This window comes from Staurois parvus, unplaced genomic scaffold (assembly GCF_062004578.1).
Source record: "Staurois parvus isolate SC_StPar_1 unplaced genomic scaffold, SC_StPar_1.0 ptg000387l, whole genome shotgun sequence".
Classification (NCBI taxonomy): domain Eukaryota; kingdom Metazoa; phylum Chordata; class Amphibia; order Anura; family Ranidae; genus Staurois; species Staurois parvus.
In genome coordinates, this window is record NW_028318183.1 from 9,342,540 (window position 1) to 9,361,547 (window position 19,008).

General features: G+C 40.0%; 1 protein-coding gene across 1 annotated transcript in view; it reads left to right on the top strand.

Annotated features, from left to right (window-relative positions):
- MTUS2 (microtubule associated scaffold protein 2) overlaps positions 1 to 19,008 on the top strand; it is a 783,807-nt gene that overhangs the window by 306,930 nt on the left and 457,869 nt on the right. The window contains exon 5 of the mRNA XM_089685846.1: positions 2,254 to 2,494. Coding sequence (XP_089541972.1) covers positions 2,254 to 2,494 — 241 coding nt within the window. The remainder of the gene's footprint in view (positions 1 to 2,253; positions 2,495 to 19,008) is intronic.

Consider the following 19,008-nt stretch of genomic DNA (forward strand, 5'->3'; position numbering starts at 1 on the left):
TGCAAATAGCACATTTGAAATGAACTCTGGACCTTTTATCTGCTCATTGTAATTGGGATAATGAGGGAATAACACACACCTGGCCATGGAACAGCTGAGAAGCCAATTGTCCCATTACTTTTGGTCCCTTAACAAGTGGGAGGCACATATGCAAACTGTTGTAATTCCTACACCGTTCACCTGATTTGGATGTAAATACCCTCAAATTAAAGCTGACAGTCTGCAGTTAAAGCACATCTTGTTCGTTTTATTTCAAATCTACTGTGGTGGTGTATAGAGCCAAAAATGTTAGAATTGTGTCGATGTCCCAATATTTATGGACCTGACTGTATATCTATGATTGAAGATTTCTCTGGCCATGACAATGATACAAAAGCAACCTCAGTGATTGCCTTAACCACTTGTCTACTAGGCACTTTTACCCCCTTCCTGCCCAGGCCAACTTTCAGCTTTCGGTGCTGTCGCACATTGAATGACAATTGCACAGTCATGCAACACTGTACCCATATGAAATTTTTATAATTTTTTTCCCAGAAATAGAAATTTCATTTGGTGGTATTTAATCACTGCTGGGTTTTTTTTGTGTTTTTTTTTATTTTTGTGCTCAAAAAAAGTTTTCTTTGTTTTTATTATAAAAATTTGCAAACAGATAATTTTTCTCCTTCATTGATGTGCACTAATGAGGCTACACTGATAGGCAGCACTGATAGGCACTTATGAGGTGACACAGGTGGGCATTGATGAGGAGACACTGATATGCAGCACTGATGGGCACTGAAAGGCGGCAGTTATGGGCATGGATAGGCAGCACTGATGGGCACTAATAGGTAACACTGAAGGGCACTGACTGACAGCACTGACTGGTGGCATGGACGGGCACAGATTGGCAGCATTGCTGGGCAGTACTGTTGGGCACTGTTGAGCAGCACTGTTGGTCACTGATGGGCAGCACTAATGGGTACTGATGGGCATGTTTGGGGCTACACTGATATCAGTGCTGATGTCTCCTTCGACAGTTGCCGATTATCGGTAGTACTTTCCTCACAATGTCACAGCATGTGCAAAGTGCTGCCGATAAGCAGCAAGTGTATTTTACATGGGGGTCAGCTGTGATTGGACACCGCTGATCACGTGGTAAAAGGCCGCTGTGATTGGTCTTTTACCATGTCATGTGATCAGCTGTGTCCAAAGGACATAGCGATCTCAGACAGTGCCGGATGCGTGCCGCTGGGGGCACTTGGAGGGCGCATTCTGGGAGGAAGTCATATGACACCCTCCCAGAACTGGACGACCACATTGTAGCCATAATTTGGCTGCAGCATGGTAATAAAGTGGTTAATATACTGGCATTCTTTAAAGCATTTGTTCTGTCATGTTAATGACATGCTAAGTGGCTTTAACCATTCATTTGATTTCCCTGTGTAGATTACTGTTGTTATAAATACAGGAACTCTGGGCTAATCTATCTAAATTTGATTAAAATCTTGTTGATTAAACTTTTTCCACCAATAGAGTATCCAAATTTGTTTGGTTTGTGTATCCTTTTTTTCTTTTTTTGGTGGTTGGTAAGTTTTAGGATACTCTGGGCCATGTGTCTAGGATAGTATGCTATTTGTGTTTTTTTAAAATTGATTGTAGATATAATAATAGCAAAATAGTTATTTTTACAATCCAAAAAAAGTTTACTTGAAAAACTCCTGTTCTGTTTTGATTGCTCCTGTCAGCTGGCCATATTTTGTGCACAACTTCCCAGATTCCCTGCATTTTGTGCAGCTTCCCCTCTGCTAATTTTGGTTTACTTTTGACTTTTAAGGACTATGTATCCCAAGGTACCTTGTGAAGCACAAGATGGTTTCTTTAACCGACAAGTCTTCCTTTGTTTTTCCTTTTATTGATTTTATACTGAAGATTGGGTCATTTTTCTTTAAAAAAAACCAGTTTGAAGGTCTTTACCCTTACACCCAGGCTGTATATATACACTTTTATACAAAACTTTATTTTGAGAGGCTTTAGGCTAGGCTGTAAAAACCAAGTTAATGAGAGCACACTACATTACAGACTAAGGGATTTGATATACATCAAAGTAATCATTTACAAAGAAAAATATTGTCAATTTCTCATGATACTGCTCTGTAGAAAGCAGTTACCTGGTGTGATATATCTTGCTTTAGGGACAAAAGTAATTTAGTTTCAAGTGCTAGCATTCAGAAGATGAATGTATAAAATTGTCTTCTCTGTTTTCATTGTGTGTAGGCGGGTGACAGACAGAGAAAAGATGACTTCTGCTCTTCTACATTTACCCATTATGAGGTGCCACCCACCTTCTACAGATCCACCATGATTCTGAAGCCACAACTTGGATTAGGTGCCATGTCTAGACTCCCGTCAGCAAAGAGCAGAATACTGATTGCAAGTCAACGGTCCTCAAGTGGCTCTATACCTCATCAAGAACTGGTGACAGCAGCTGCAACAAACAGCAACCAAGAGGCAACAGGTACAGTCCCTATTACTAACAAGTGTCATATTACAATCTCATACAAATTCTTATCTGCTGTAAATGCTAAGAGATACAGTCACATATAGGAATATCTGAGGCAACGACTATTTAGCCAATTATGTTTTAAATGTACAGATTTTGTGTGAATGTTCTACAATGTATGTGTGTGTGTTCAAGTGTGTGTGTGTGTGCGTGCAAGTGTATGCATGGCCCCATTTTTCCAAAATTTTTTGTTTTGAATAGAATAGGGAAAGATTTGGACCCCATCAATAATTTATTGCTGTATTTGTCCCTGATAGGTTGATTTATCCTCTCAATTTGTCCAACTGACTATTAACACCAGGACAGGAGGTAATGAGAAACCCAACAGGGAATCCCCTTCTATTTGCAGAGATTGCCTCCCATTTCTGGTGCATCTTTGGGACTGGAAGTGAAGGGGAATATCCCTAATGGAACACAGATAGAAAACATAAACTTACAGACATTATAGTCCTTCCCTGCTTTCTCAAAAAAAAAAAAAGTTTTGGCTATACATGCTCTGGAATGTAGGAGTGAAAAAAACTGATATAGTGGATTAGAAATGTACCGCTATGTTTATACATTTATGTATTGAAAAGTGTAACGTTAATTAGAGAATTGTGACCCCTCTATGTATACATTTTATTCTTTTTCTCACTATTAATAGTGTTTTTCTTTGAATTACTAACAAACTGCATTGTTCTTAACTTTCTGTGTTACACATAATTAATCAGAATAATGAGGGTCAATACTAATTTCTTCCTATCTATTGCATGGATCATATTTCTCTCTTCTAAGGTCCAGTAATTGTTCCTTTTCAAATGATTAAATCTGAAAATTGCATAATCTTTAAATCAGTGTTTCTCAAATACAGTCCTCAAGTATCCCATCAGGGTAATCTTATTTTCACATCAGTTGTTTAGTAAGAATCCTGGGTGAACTTGCAGATGGCCTGCAGAGAGATAAAATACAGTTCTTTATATGAAAAACCCTAAAGAAATCAGGGAACAAAAAGCTTGTCACATTGTGTAAATCAAATTAAAATTATTTTGACCTTAAAGTGGTATTAAACCCAAAAACAAAAATTTTAGTATATTGCAGCTTAGTAATCCTTAAAGTAATTGTAAAGGTGACTGTATTTGTGCTGGCTATATTCATGTGTTCATGGATCAAGTAAGAGTTTAGGACATTGAGCATATGAGGATATACATACCTGTTGAATGATATAGGAGACTTTTTCAGGCTCTTGATGTATACAGCACTGGGTGTTCAAGTGAAAATTCTGTAGCTATCAGCCAGGGGACATTGTGAATTTATCCAGCTGCTGGGGGTGTGGACACTTGTGCTCTTGTTAACATCGGTTTATTAGTATTAGTTTTGTTTTTTGGCTTTTTTCCCCCTTATTTTTCTTTTTTCACCTGGTGAATGTTTCAGTGTCCTTTAAAAATAAATTGTATGAAGCCACCACATCTAAGAATTAGTAAATAGCTAAATATAACACTTTTGATTTTTTGGTTTTATTCTGCTTTAATTTACAATACTTACGGTACTCAAAATACATGGTCCCGGAGACAATACACGGATCCCCTTTATATTTTGTATGATGCATGAGTAAACCACCTTCTTAGTCTATTTTTTTTGGGCCATTGGTGCTTTTATAGTTACACAACTTTTTACTAATGAGCTGTCAGCAGGCTGCAGTAGTGCGTGACAGATTTGGCATGGATGGGATTAAAGATGAATGTATACAAATCCCTAATGACAACTGTATATTTTAAAATGGTTTACATTTAAAGTATGGATCATTGAACCAGCATATGTGAGGGTCTACAATGAAAAATTGATTCTTGTTGCTTGTAATTCCTAGTTATCTGTATGCTTTTTGGTTAAGGTTTGCCTTCTTTGGATAAGCTTGGTATAGTAATGGAATTCTGACCTCAGTGGATCTCTGAAGCATGTAGTAAACTGGTTTCTTTTCACCTGAAAAAACTGAAACACTGTGAATTGCAGACTACCATGAAGGATGCCTCTTAGGAGATACGCAGACCCTTACATCTACGTTTTGCACACACTTCACAGCAAAGCCTGTCGTCCATGGCCTTATGCTTGTCAGGAGGAGATAGGTGGAAAATTGTCAGATGAACAGTGACTGCCTACAAACAGATGTGGTCACTGTTTGGGTATTTGGACAGCCACAGGTGCCTGCTACCTGAATAAAATAGCCAGCAGGGGAGATTGGACAATCTAAGTTAACACTAGTTTCTCTGGTTAATTTTTCAAATCAATATATTAAATATCCCAGGAGATGAAGTGCATGTAGCATTTGGTCCTGTTCCAATTCCTCCACATGGTTGGGTGGCTTGCTGTCTTTTACAAAAGAAAAGGGTCAGGCAGCACTGTGGGGCTGTGTGAATTATCTGCTAGTGCACTGGATGTTTATGATCAGCTGGCAGATCTGTTACATAGTCCACACCTTTGGAGCTGTGTGGAAGATCTGCTGGCTGCTAGTAAACATACATGGGCACTCGCACATAGATTAGCTAGTGCTGACTGATCTTTTACTATTATAAATGAACAGTAAGCTCTGCGGGGCTGTGTAATGGATCTGCCAGTGTCATGTATGTTTACTAGTAGCTGACAGTTCTATCACACAGTCCCACAATGCTGACTGTCCAGCCATAATAATAAAAGATCTGTCGGCTTAAGTAAGGAAAGGGGGGTCAGTGTTGTGTTGTAGCCCCACATAGGAACTCCCATAAATTTGACTTTAACCTGGCGTGGAACTATATGCACTGGCTCCCCTAAGGGATTAAAAAAAAATTTCACCTTTTCGTGATAAGTGTTTAAGTGAAAAATTAACTTTAAATGAACACAGTTGCACACAATGCTTGTTTTAGAAAAACAAAGCAACGAATGAAGGAGCTCTCCCAACCCTGTGGAAGTCAATAGAGTCACAAGCCCAAGAACAGTTAAAAATCAAAATTCACTTTAATGTTGGGTTAAAAAGAATGTAGGAGTGCCCAGATTGATACATTACCAAACTAGTGGAGACGAGAAAAGCATATTCCCAGAAGCTGGAAGATGACACATGATCCTGGACCCAACAGTAGGTTGCCCAGCACAAGAGCCTCAGGACAGTGGGAAGGGTGTGTGTATGGCAGCTGCTGGGATCACTGAGATGGCGGGTCCACTGGAAGTCATGTGTTCCAGATACGGTTCTTATGTCATACACCTGGCAAGAGACCGCCTGAACAAGGGCTGGTGAGGGCAAACTGGAAGCCTAGGGGAGCACTCGAACTATGTCAAACCAAAGGAGAGAATTCGGTCATCATGATAACATGTTTCAGGGACTTGCTCCTTCCTCAGATCATGTCTCTGAGGAAGGTGAAAGTTTTGTGCTCATGTCTCATTGCTGATCAGATGAGTTGTTGGAGCTGCCCATACTGTGGTTATATACATATCCCCTGGAAACTCATTGAGCTTGGTATTTGCAGCTAATCTTTGTTTTAGGTAAACATTTAGTAGAGGGTTCCCCTGCGATAATAGGACTTACAGAGTTTATGTTTTTATTGTTTAACCACTTGCCCTCCTGAAGATTTACCCCCCTTCCTGACCAGGCCATTTTTTGCGTTACTTTAACTGACCGAACGAATTGAGTTTTCTTTTGGTGGTATTTGATCGCCTGTGCGGTTTTTATTTTTTGTGCTATAAAAAAAAGATCGACAATTTTGAGAAAAAAAACAATATTTTTGACTTTTTGCTACTAAAGATGTCCAGTAAAAAAAAAAATTTTAAAATTCAAATTTCATCATAAATTTAGGCCAAAATGTATTCTGCTACATGTCTTTGCTAAACAAAATCCCAATACGTGTAAATTAATTGGTTTACATGAAACTTATAGTGTTTACAAATGGTGGTATAGATACTGGAATTTTTTTTCTTTTTTTTTTTTTACTAGTAATGGCGGTGATCAGAGACTTAAAGTGGGAGTGCGGCGGGCATTCCGACACTGGGTCTCACTGACATCCCCAGTGATACCAATACAGTGATCAGTGCTAAAAAAAAGCACTGACACTGTACTAATGGCACTGGGCAGGAAGGGGTTAACATGAGGGGCGATCAAAGGGTTAACTGTGTACTGAGAGTGTTTTACTGGGGCGTGTTGGTGCTTCACTGTAAGCACACTGCTCTGGTGCACAGCCATCCACAGCAGTGTGCCCAAGCTGACAGGGAGGAGGACTGTTAGTAAACAAAGTAGCCCTCCTCCCTGTTGGAGTTCCTTGGTAATTAACGGGCACCGGCAGGTAATCACCAGTCGGGACCCAGTGACTGACAGCCGTGGCCATGAACGACAATGCTGGTAGGGCACGCACGTGGCTCACGAATGCCCCCTACCCTGAAACACAAAATCACGTATATATATACGTGATTTTGCGCATACCTGCCGCCCTGTAGCAGTATATTTGCTCTAGGGCTGTCGGGATGTGGTTAAAGAGGCACCATAGCAAAAACAATTTGGTTTCAGACTCTTTCTCTTTGAGTAAAACTTGATAGCAGACCTGTCAGGGGATAGAGAGAAAAGGAAAGAATCACTCCTCGTGTGTGTAAATTTCAGCTTGAGCTACTAAGCTTAGTAAACAACTCTTGAAAGTCCTACCTGTTGTCGGCATTAAAACGTATAAATATGATCCTGAAGTCTGCAATATTTCATAGTTATCTATAAGAAACAGCAATATCTTTTCCATAGGTGACTCATGTTAGAACACAGGGGTTATAATCATACTTCCAGAGTCCACTCTGATTTTCCTACAGCTACAGCTGCCTCTGTACACTCAGCCATGGTTGATGAGTAGTGTAACGTATCTTTTTTGAGTTTGCTAAGCCTGAGGAGTCTGTCTACTGACATAACTCCTAGATTTATGGATGCCATCAAAGTCCTTATTAAGTGCACACTTAGAAGTAGTATCAACTGAGAGTGTTGACAACTTCCAAAAACCTTTGTATGGCTTCCTCAGGAGGTTGAATATACAGGGCTACGGGAATTGTTAGAGACTAAAAATCATGCACAGATGCATATACACACTGTATATTAAACTGATTGGACCTGTATCTTTTTTCAAATTTATAAAAAAGTAACTAAATGTAAATGTTCTTGCTTTAACAAAACACTAACCATTCATTTTAGCAGAAACATCTGGACGGTAAGATTGTGCCTACTTGTCTAACCGCACTCTGATGTCTATAGCAGCTTCACACTGCAGAAAACTGTTAATAGCCAGTATTATTCCTGGGATTGTTGAATACTGTAAATTAGAATTACCCAGTATGTGAAAGTGTAAAATTTATATTCTATCAACGACACTGAAAGCAACGTAGCCTTCTAGACAGGTTTTATACAGTTTTGTTTTCAGTCTTTAAGCAATGTTTATGCTTGAACTAAAAAGTCTAATTGAATTTGTGTTATTACTGTTCAATGACATTTATCTTTCCCGCACTGTGCTGTGTGTCCAGTGCTTCGTGTTGTATAATGATAATTTGCAGAGCCATTAGGTGCCAGGCTATATTATACCTTCTGTAAATTTTACCACATAATGGCCTTGAAAATCGCATGGAAACATGTAATCTTATGTCATATGCAATCTAATTGGCCCTTCACGTTTTCAATATTATCAGTGGAAGAGGTGTCAGTGTTGATGGCAGATGAGAGCTCGGTGACCCATACTGCTGGTAAAATGCCTGGGGCCTTTGTAATGCTCACAGCCTCAAACCATACCTCATGTACACTGGGAACCTCATCAAGCTGCTAATTAACTCAGCTGTGTTCAAAACATATAAAAGTCAGTAAAATGATTCATCAAAGCCTGACCTTTTATTATCAAGCAATTTTGTATGAGAACTGAGGAAAGAGAAAGTGTAATCATTTCTCATAAACAATCCATGCATGCAGTAAAAAAGACAAAATTCAGCTTGGTGGTTTTGTGACAGTTTTTTTGTCTTCCATTCAGTATGAGTACAAAGGGTAGTGAAGAACTGCAAAGTACAATACAACATTGCAAACAATCAGAAAATATAAATGCCTCCAGTAACCTGAAACCTGTTTTGCTTGGAGGTCAGTGCTTAGTTGAACTACACCTCTCATTTTGCATTTAACACCACACCACAAAGAGGGTAGGAAACATTGTGCTCATTTTTTTTATTCTCAGTTTGGGTGGTTGACTAAAGAGAACTGGTCAAAACTGGCCTTTTGCAAAAATATAAATATTAATTTAATTTGATAAAGTGAAAGATTTATGTTTGCCACCTTATTTAGCTTTACATAAGGATCTATGTGTTTCAAAGCAGGCAATTTTAGTAGGTTCATGCAAATAAAACCAAAATCTGTAGCTCTTGTATAATCTTGGTCATACTTAACGTGGTTGTAAAGGCTCAAGGATTTTTACTTTCTGTGCAAAAAACCTTCCATGTGCAGCAGCCCCCCCAGCCCCCCTAATACTTACCTGAGCCCCATTGTGATCCAGCGATCTGCACGAAAGTCTAGGCTCGATGTCAATCACAGCCAGTGAGCCAATGAGAGAAAGGAGGCAAGGCCGAGTCTCGGCTCTGTGTGTGAATGGACATGCAGAGCAGCAGCTCAGAACGAGCCTGCTTGGGCGCGCCCCCTAGCAAGCTGCTTGCTCTAGGGGCACTAGGCAGGAGGGAGGGGCCAGGTGCACTGGCGGGGGACCCAAGAAGAGGAGGATTGGGGCTGCTATGTGCAAAACCACTGCACAGAGCAGGTAAATATGACATGTTTGTAATTTTTTTAAATTGCCTTTAATATCACTTTAAGCCAATTTTTGGTGATCTCAGTCACTTTCAGCCAGCTTTCAATTGCAAATGTGGCTAAACAGAGAAAGGCAATTTAATAACAACTGCTTTAGTTATTTACCAGTGTCAACAGAAACTGCTGGCAGCAGAATGCATTTATCCATTTATTGAAATTACTGCATGGAGTGTTGGCCAGGGAGCCCACAATTCCTGGCCTGGCTCAAAACTCAAAATAACCAAGACACAGTCCTAAGACCCTCTGAAGTTTTTTGATAATATGAAAAGTAACGCAGTCTGAGCAGCACATAAAGGCCTTCTTGGACTAACTTTTAGCACACCTGGGGCTTTTATCACGTAAGTAAAGACTTCATAAACATGGAACTCCTTGCTGTTCACTGGCGCTCATGCAACATCTGTGGATACTCAGGTTGCAGTTCCCATGCAAATGAATTACTCAGCTGAGAAGTGGGGCTGAACACTAGAAATATTAGTGTAAGTTCTTGTCATATCCTTGTATCCAGCATTCTGGTGTAAGGCTAAAATGTCTGTACTTGTCATTTAAATTTAATTCACTAATTTGGGAAATGAAACAAGTACGTAAAAATACTTGATAGAGATCGAAAAAGCAAAAACATATATATAGTAACAACACACATATTTTTATATAGTTATATTTTTATAGCTAGCATTTTCTAGTACATTTTGTCTATGTCACACACTATGGAGTTCTACTTCAAAGTGAAATGTAACATTATGAATTCTCAAGCCACAAAGCTGCATAAAGAAAAATCCCATTACTTCAAGATACACTTCATGCTTATAGTGCAATTACTTTGTTCTGCAAATGTCCCACATGGGCTTTGAGGGGATTTAAGCGCTTTATACTGCTGTAAATTATTTTTACTTATTCAGTACCCATTTATGAACTAGGATGAGAAGTCAGATGCACTATGTTAAAAAGGATAATTTTGATTGTTACTACCATATAGACTGTAGCATAGAAACATTGAAATGTAACAGCAGAAAAAGACCAAGTTATCCATCGAGTCTGCCTCTTGTTTTATTATTATTGATATTTTATTTTATTTTTTAACCTTTTTGTCTTAGTATAAATCAATGTTTATCCTAAGAATGTTTAAATTCACTTACTGTTGACTGGCTCTGGAAGCCTGTTACAAACATCAACTACTCCTTCAGTAGAAAGGTAAAGTTGTGTTCTAAAGGATAACCAATGGTCCAGCAAAATATATAAGCTCAATTCTGAATGTTTTACTAGCAAAAGAAAGGCATAAAACTTTGTTAGAAAGGCCCTGGTGCTACAATATGTGCTAAGAAGGTTTACTCTTTTATTTTTTGGGGGATTTTTTTATTGCTGAATAATTTTTGCTCTTGTTGCAATTTTTTTATACAAATTTATAAATGTGCCAAAGCATATGTTTAATAATAAATACTTATTAGCATTTTCAGTTTAATTTTATTGGCCTCTGCAGCTGTTCTTATAACAATATTAATGTTCAATAAATGGAAAACTGTAATAGTTCTGGGTTCTGGGTGACTTTCAATCTCATTTGCTAAAAAAGTTTCCAGGTATTTGAAAAAATGCTTTTTTTATATTATATACAGTACTATATACCCTGTTTCCCCGAAAATAAGACAGTGTCTTATATTAATTTTTGCTCCCAAAGATGCGCTAGGTCTTATTTTCAGGGGATGTCTTATTTTTCCATGAAGAAGAATACGGTACACATTTATTGCTAAATGAAAATAAAGGAAATTACCATTTTAGTAACCCCTTTTGATCCTCCTGTGTCATTTTGATTGTCCCCTCTGATCCCCCTGTGTCATTTTAAGTGATCCCCCTCCCCCCAACCCTGTGCCACTGAAGACCTTCACCAGACATCCCCCCCACCCCTTTATCAGACATTTCCCCCCTGGGGCCTGCCTGGGGACTGTCACTGGGCTGGCTGGGTCCTGGACCTGGGCTGGAGCAGGGTCTGCCACTGACTGAGAACCTTCAGTCGTCATGAGGGCGGTGTCACCAGAGAAAGACCAGCACTCACCACCTTCGCCGCGTCCCGTCCGCTCTGATCCTCCTGTTCTTCTACACGCATCTCTCTCCCGCTCACTCCGACCTCCGCTCCGCCTCCACACAGCAGTGACATCACTGGTTGCTAGACGCCAGTCGGGGCGGCCCTAGCAACCAGTTTACAGTAAATTAATTTTCATTACGAGACAGGACCTAGGGGGGCCTTATTTTCGGGGGGATGCCTTATATTTCACCCAGAAGGAAACCTGTAAGTAGGTCTTATTTTCGGAGGATGTCTTATTTTCGGGGAAACATGGTATTTTGTATATTTTTTGTTTTACAAATAAATATTTATTACATTACATAAAATTCCCAGAGCACTATTGGATAGCTAAAGAGAAAGAGACAGCAAGATGGTATAAAATATATTTAGCAAGGTTTGTCTCAAATGGCATTTGAAATGAACCAGCCAGTCTTTTATAAGCTTTTAAAATTAAAAGCCATGAAGTGATAGCACTAGATACCTAATATTACTTTTACAAGCTAACATAATTGTGCGTGTGAAACTAGTTTCCGCTTGATTGTGGGGTCCAAATTTCTTTTACCTTAGGGCTAAGCCTTGCCTCCTGCCTTTACTCTGACTAATGAGAGTGCCCTTATTGGCCTCCAAAGCACTCTCATCTGACAAGGCACTGAAAATTGGTGGGGCTTAGCCCCTAAAGTCACCCTCTAGAACCAAACACAGTCAGGCACACTGAGTAGGAATTTGTGGCTAAGAGCATGTGACGACAGGCTTTGGTTTTGAGCCGAAAGGCAAACACAGCTTCATTTCAGGTGCTTTCTGCTCACACTTAACATTTTTGAGATAATTTGTAATATGCATTTGATCTGCAGTTGACTTCCTTCTGACCTACTTCTAAGTGGCATCAATCTGCCTTTGCACTTCCATTGACTTGTATAGGGAGAGAAGCAGTTCTGACATGAATAAAAAAAAACTGTCAACACATAGGTAATGCCAAGCTTCCTGTGGTATCTGCTTTTAGATAAGACATTAAAATGTTGAAAATAACCGATTCATTTGTAGGTGAGTTGCATTTATGTATTTATTCCAAGAATTTGCATTCATTTGTGTCCAATAATGTATCAAAACTTTTTCATGTTTTGCCGACAAGGTCTTTGTCTTTAAGCCTGGCTCAAGCAGGTTGGCAAAGGCAGAGAGTCGTGCATCTGAGAAACAGAAGGTTGGCAGCGCTCTTGCAGTCAAAGCTCCCACTGACAAATAAAAATATAGAAAGCATGAAAGTGACATTTACACACTAGATGGATTAAGGTCTGTACTCAGTATGCAGAGCCATAGAAGGAATATTTAAATCATATCCAATTGATTCAAACAGCTGCCTTCTATTAAATCGAAGCTTGATCACTAACTATTCTGTCAAGGCAAGAAGGAAAGCTCTTGTTTTCTTCACAGACTGAAACTAAAGGTTTCAATCTCAAAAAGGAGATTAGCTTGCCAATCGATTTTCAACCAGTAATTGAAATTTAAATAAATTCTTGTATAGGTATTTTATTGATTTTCAAGAAACTGTGTAAATACTGCATGCAGAAAGGAAAAATAAAATACCAGTTGTGTGGGCACATTGTGAACAAAGTACATTAATAAGGAAGAAGTTGAGGTGAAACCTCTATCGCTCAGTCAGGTTGTTTATTTATGAATGGAACATTGATGGGGCATGTGACGGCGGCAGATGCCCTGAGCTCTCAACTCTGAGCCTTTCTGGGTTCACAGCTGTCAAAGTGCCCAGTTGTTATTTTGCAGTATTTAACGTGTGTTTTTGCACGTTATTTTAACTCAGACTGGACCTCTGGCTGCAGCTGTAAGTGAAACATTTATGCTGGCCATACACTGGTCAAAAAATTGTACAAACTCATTTTCAGATAATGAACACTGAAAGAGTAAACGATATTGCCATTATGTAATAACCAAATTTTGGATAATAAATTATTCAATGGACATAAATGAATAATTTTTTGTTTTGTCACATATTCACAGTACGAACAGTTTGATTTTTAAAGGGCGGGAAACTCATTAAACTTTCAAATTATCATCTGTTCCGCACAAGTTTTCCAAACACTTCCTTCAGTCTTTTGGGTCAAAAATGCCAAAGCCGATTTTCTATTTGTGCCTACTAACTGGACAAAAAAAGAAAAAACTGTCCAAATGACAGATTTATGGAAAATGTTTCATCTAGTGTATGGCCACCATTAGCAGGGGTATTCCTACCACTGCTAAATATTACAGTTCAGCTTAGGGCTGCTGGATGTTAAGGAGCCAGCACCCGCCAACATCCCAACAACCATGACCCGTCCATGCTGAGATGGGTGCTGGGGATTCCCCACTGGCAGCAGAATGTAAACGTAAGAAAATGCAGTTTCCCCCACCCCAATCCCTACCAGACCCTTTGGACCTGGTATAGATATTGGGGGGGGGGACCACATGGTAAAAATATTTTTTTTACCTGGCTCGAGATCCCCACCCCCAAAATCCATACCAGACCCGGCGGGAACCACATGGTAAAAATATTTTTTTAAATAGCACGAGACCCCCCACCCCCATAATCCATACCAGACCCTTGTCTGAGGATGCAGTCTGGCAGGCCAGGAAAGGGCCTGGTATGGATTTTCTTTTTGTACTGTCAACTATTTTGCTTACATTCTGCTGTCAACATGGAATCCCTGGCTGACAGCAGATGAGTAACTAGTGACTATTTGTTAGGTTTCGGCTCCTTAACAACCAGCTAGTAATTGAATATTTTCCTTAGACTATGCCTTTTTTAACAAATGTATTTTTTAGTTTTGGACAAAGAAGTGAACAGTTAGAGCCTTTGACAGGTTTTTCTTGCTTCTGTGTGTGAGACCACTGTGGATAGTCACCCTCATATTTATCACTGGAAACCAAAGTGGTGGGAAATCTCAAATTTTACATTTGTCATCAGAAAAGGGGATAAGGTGAAACCTTCCACTAGGAACACATGTTCTGCTTACAGCTGTCTAAGAAAGAGATTCCTTTTACTGTGACTCACTTCCGAGAGATTACCTCTCACTCTCTTTTCTGTCTCTGAAGCAGGACATTGATAAAAAAAAAAAACAATTACAATTTTTCTGTAGTCTGGCAGCCATCTTTTCTGCATGTGACAGCAGAATATTGTAATTCCGGGAAGTAAGGACACTGTTAGCAATGTGTTAAATAACTTTATATAGCATGTAGCTTCTACCTAATGCAATTAATGATTCTTCTTATATAGTGATGGTTTTGAGATCTTTTTGTGTCCCTATCCAGTATTACTCACTGTTTTTAAAATTGTGCCCACAATCCATTTTTGTGTGTAAATTTTAGAGGGTGCCCTTGGTGACATTCTGTACAGATGGTCCGGCATTGTTTCATTTCTGTTCTGTGTTCTCTCTTGTTATTAGTTCTAGTACTTTTCAGTTTGGTATTTTGCTACCAAATCCCTAAATAATACAAACATGTGAATCCTGAGAAAGCAGCCTATATGTGAAGTGCGTTGATCCACTACAATTCATAGAATGTTTATTATACATTTAACTTGGTGTTACTGAATTGTATGTTTTTAAATTGTATTTTAATGTACAAATAAAGCTGTATTTTATCTTAATGTATACTGGTAAGTTTGGCACATAAAAAGTCCACTATTCATGGATAATTAAACAGAGTAAAAAAACAACGTCATAATGTGCTAGTATGCACTGTATGTCACTGCTGCCTTCCATTTTCGTGGGCTCCAGATGTTTGAATGGCCAAGCCACGATGATTTCAACCCTTACATCTAGCGGTGTCCCTAACAGCAGTTAACTGCTGAATTGCATGCTTACAGTGGCAGAAAGCCACAGCTCCTGTCACCCTCTAATTCTGTTGTATAAGCTACGCAGCTGCTGATTGGAACACCTGAGATCCCAGCCACAAGTATCTGAAGTATACTTGCTGCAGGAATATGCAGGAGGGAACTTTTTTCCTGTGTAAACGAAGTTTAATATGTAATTTGAGATAAAAATGATATACAGGTATTCAATCTCTATCCCTACTTTGGTATAGCTGTGGGGCCTGTATAGTTAAAGTAGAACTTTAAGCAAAACTTACTTTTTTCATTCTGAATAGAATAAGCAAGAGTTATAACCCCTACCCAACACTAAGTGGCACATGATTGTGAAGTGGAAAGAAAATGTTATATGGTTTTCAAAAATGTTTACAAATCAATTTCCTGAAAAGTGTGGTATGTATTTGTATTCAGCCCCCACTAAATCAATACTTTGTAGAACCACCTTTCGCTGCAATTACAGCTGTAAGTCTTTTTGGGGATGTCTCTACCAGCTTTGCACATCTAGAGAATGACATTTTTGCCTATTCTTCTTTGCAAAATAGCTCAAGTTCTGTCAGAATGGATGGAGAGCGTCTGTGAACAGTAAATCTCAAGTTTTGCCACAGATTCTGAATTGGATTTAGGTCTGGACTTTGACTGGGTCATTCTAACACATGAATATGCTTTGATCTAAACCATTCTATTGTAGTTCTGGCTGTATGTTTAGCGTCATTGTACTGCTGGAAGTTGAACCTTCGCCCCAGTCTCAAGTCTAATTCAGATTTTCTTCTAAAATTGCCCTGTATTTGGCTCCATTCATCTTGCCATCAACTCTGACCAGCTTTCCTGTCCCTGCTGAACAATAGCATCCCCACAACATGATGCTGTAACCACCAGGTTTTACGATGGGGATGGAGTGTTCAGGGAGATGTGCAGTGTTAGTTTTTGCCCTAGATGTTAACCCCTTCCAGACAGTGTCATTAATACAGTGACAGCGCATAATATTAGCACTAATCACTGTACAGTATTAGTGTTACTGGTGATGTCAGCGGCAGTTAGTCAGTTTCCCCCTAGGGTCAATTACTGTCAGATTGCCCACTGCACTCTCGCAGTCCCAATATAAATCTCTGATCACCGTCATTAGCAGTATTAAAAAAAAAATCCAATTTATATACCATTGTTTGTAGATGCTATAACTTTCACACAAACCAACCAATATAGAGTTGTGTTCAAAATAATAGCATCACTAACCTGATCAATCACTGTTTTTGGTAGAAATGATATTTCTACATGGCAAATAATTTACTAGCAGGTGAAGTAGAGTAATAGAAATCCAACAGACCCAACAGTCATGACATGCATGCTGCTGATTCTGTGTAATTGAATCACTAATTGAAAGGGGCATGTTCAAAGTTACCTGTGAGTACTGTTACAATTAGAAGACGCCTATGTGAAGCCAAGCTATCTGCAAGAAGCCCCCGCAAAGTCCCACTGTTGGAATAAAGACGTGCTGAAGAGGTTACAATTTGCCAAAGAGCACATTGACTGTCCTAAAGAGAAATGGCGCAACATTTTGTGGACTGATGAAAGTAAGATTGTTCTTTTTGGGTCTAGTGGCCGGAGACAGTTTGTCAGACGACCCCCAAACACTGAATTCAAGCCACAGTACACTGTGAAGACAGTGAAGCATGGTTGCGCAAGCATCATGATATGGGGATGTTTCTCATACTACCGTGTTGGGCCTATTTATTGCATACCAGGGATCATGGATCAGTTTGAATACATCAGAATACTTGAAGAGGTCATGCTGCCTTATGCTGAAGAGGAAATGCCCTTGAAATGGGTGTTCGAACAAGACAACGACCCCAAACACACCAGTAAACGTGCAACATCTTGGTTCCAGATGAACAAGATTGACGTTATGGAGTGGCCAGCCCAATCCCCGGATCTTAATCCAATAGAAAACTTGTGGGGTGACATCAAAAATGCAGTTTCTGTGGCAAAACCAAGAAATAGAGAACTGTGGAATGTAGTTCAATCATCCTGGGCTGGAATACCTGTTCACAGGTGCCAGAAGTTGGTTGACTCCATGCAACACAGATGTACAGCAGTTCTCAGAAACAGTGCTTATACAACTAAATATTAATTAAGTGATTCAAAGGAAAGCAAAATCTTCAAACATTTTTCAGTTTATATAGTGAATGTTTGAGTTTGTAAAGAAGAATACAAACACTGCTATTTTTTTGAACAGTCTAATATTCACTTTTCTTCAATTTTTTTAGAGGAACAACACAAATTTGATATATTTTTTTCATGTTTTGATTTGGAATAGAATGTGTAGTGTTCCCAATGCGTTTGTGTGTATGGAAATAAAAGCTATTAGAAGGATTTTGAGCTTTATTCACCTTTTTTCAACACACTGCTATTATTTTGAACACAACTGTATATTGGGACTTTTGTTTTACTAAAGACATGTAGCAGAATACATCTTGGCCAAGAATTATGAAGAAATTTGATTATTAAATTTTTTATTGGATATGTTTTATAGCAGAAACTAAAAGATATATACTGTATTTTTCGCTCCATAAGACGCACTTTTTTCCCCCAAAAGGGGGGAAAATTTCAGTGCGTCTTATGGAGCGAATATAAAGCGGCTGGTCCGGTATTTCTGCTGCCACCATGTCAGAATAGCGGGCCGGCCACTCAGCTCTTCTCTCCTGCAGGACCTTACCTAGTCTTCCCGCGCCAGCTTCTGTGACAGCCGGGTGCCCCCTGCACATGCGCGAGAAGCGCTGTGCTTTGTGAATGATCCGGTGTCTTCTGGGACACATGACAGGTCCCAGAAGGCACCGGGCCATTCACAAAGTGCAGCTGTTCTCGTGCAGTGGGCACCCGGCTGTCACAGAAGCTGGCAAGAGAAGAGGGAAGGACAACTCCGCGGAAGTGGGAGCGGGTACCTGTCAAATTCAGGCACCTGCTCCCCCTCCCTCCCCAAAGGTCCGCAGTCTCTGGTCATCTCCTTTACTGTCTGCAGTCTCTGGTCATCCCCTGCACTGTCTGCAGTCTCTGGTCATCTGTACTATGTCCCTGGTATTTTCCCTGTACTATGTCCGCAGTCTCTGGTCATCTGTACTATGTCCACAGTTTCTGGTCATCTCCTGTACTGTGTCCGCAGTCTCTGGTCATCTCCTGTACTGTGTCCGCAGTCTCTGGTCATCTCCTGTACTGTGCCCGCAGTCTCAGGTCATCCCCTGTACTGTGTCCGCAGTCTCTGGTCATCCCCTGTACTGTGTCCGCAGTCTCTGGTCATCCCCTGTACTGTATTCGCAGTCTCTGGTCATCTCCTGTACTGTGTCTGCAGTCTCTGGTCATCCCCTGTACTGTGTCCGCAGTCTATGGTCATCCGCTGTGCTGTGTCCGCAGTCTCTGGTCATCCCCTGTACTGTGTCCGCAGTCTCTGGTCATCTCCTGTACTGTGTCCGCAGTCTCTGGTCATCTCATGTACTGTGTCCGCAGTCTCTGGTCATCTCCTGTACTGTGTCCGCAGTCGCTGGTCATCTCCTGTACTGTGTCTGCAGTCTCTGGTCATCTCCTGTACTATGTCTGCAGTCTCTGGTCATCTCCTGTACTGTGTCCGCAGTCTCTGGTCATCTCCTGTACTGTGTCCGCAGTCTCTGGTCATCTCCTGTACTGTGTCCGCAGTCTCTGGTCATCTCCTGTACTATGTCTGCAGTCTCTGGTCATTTCCTGTACTATGTCTGCAGTCCATTGGTTCAGAATAT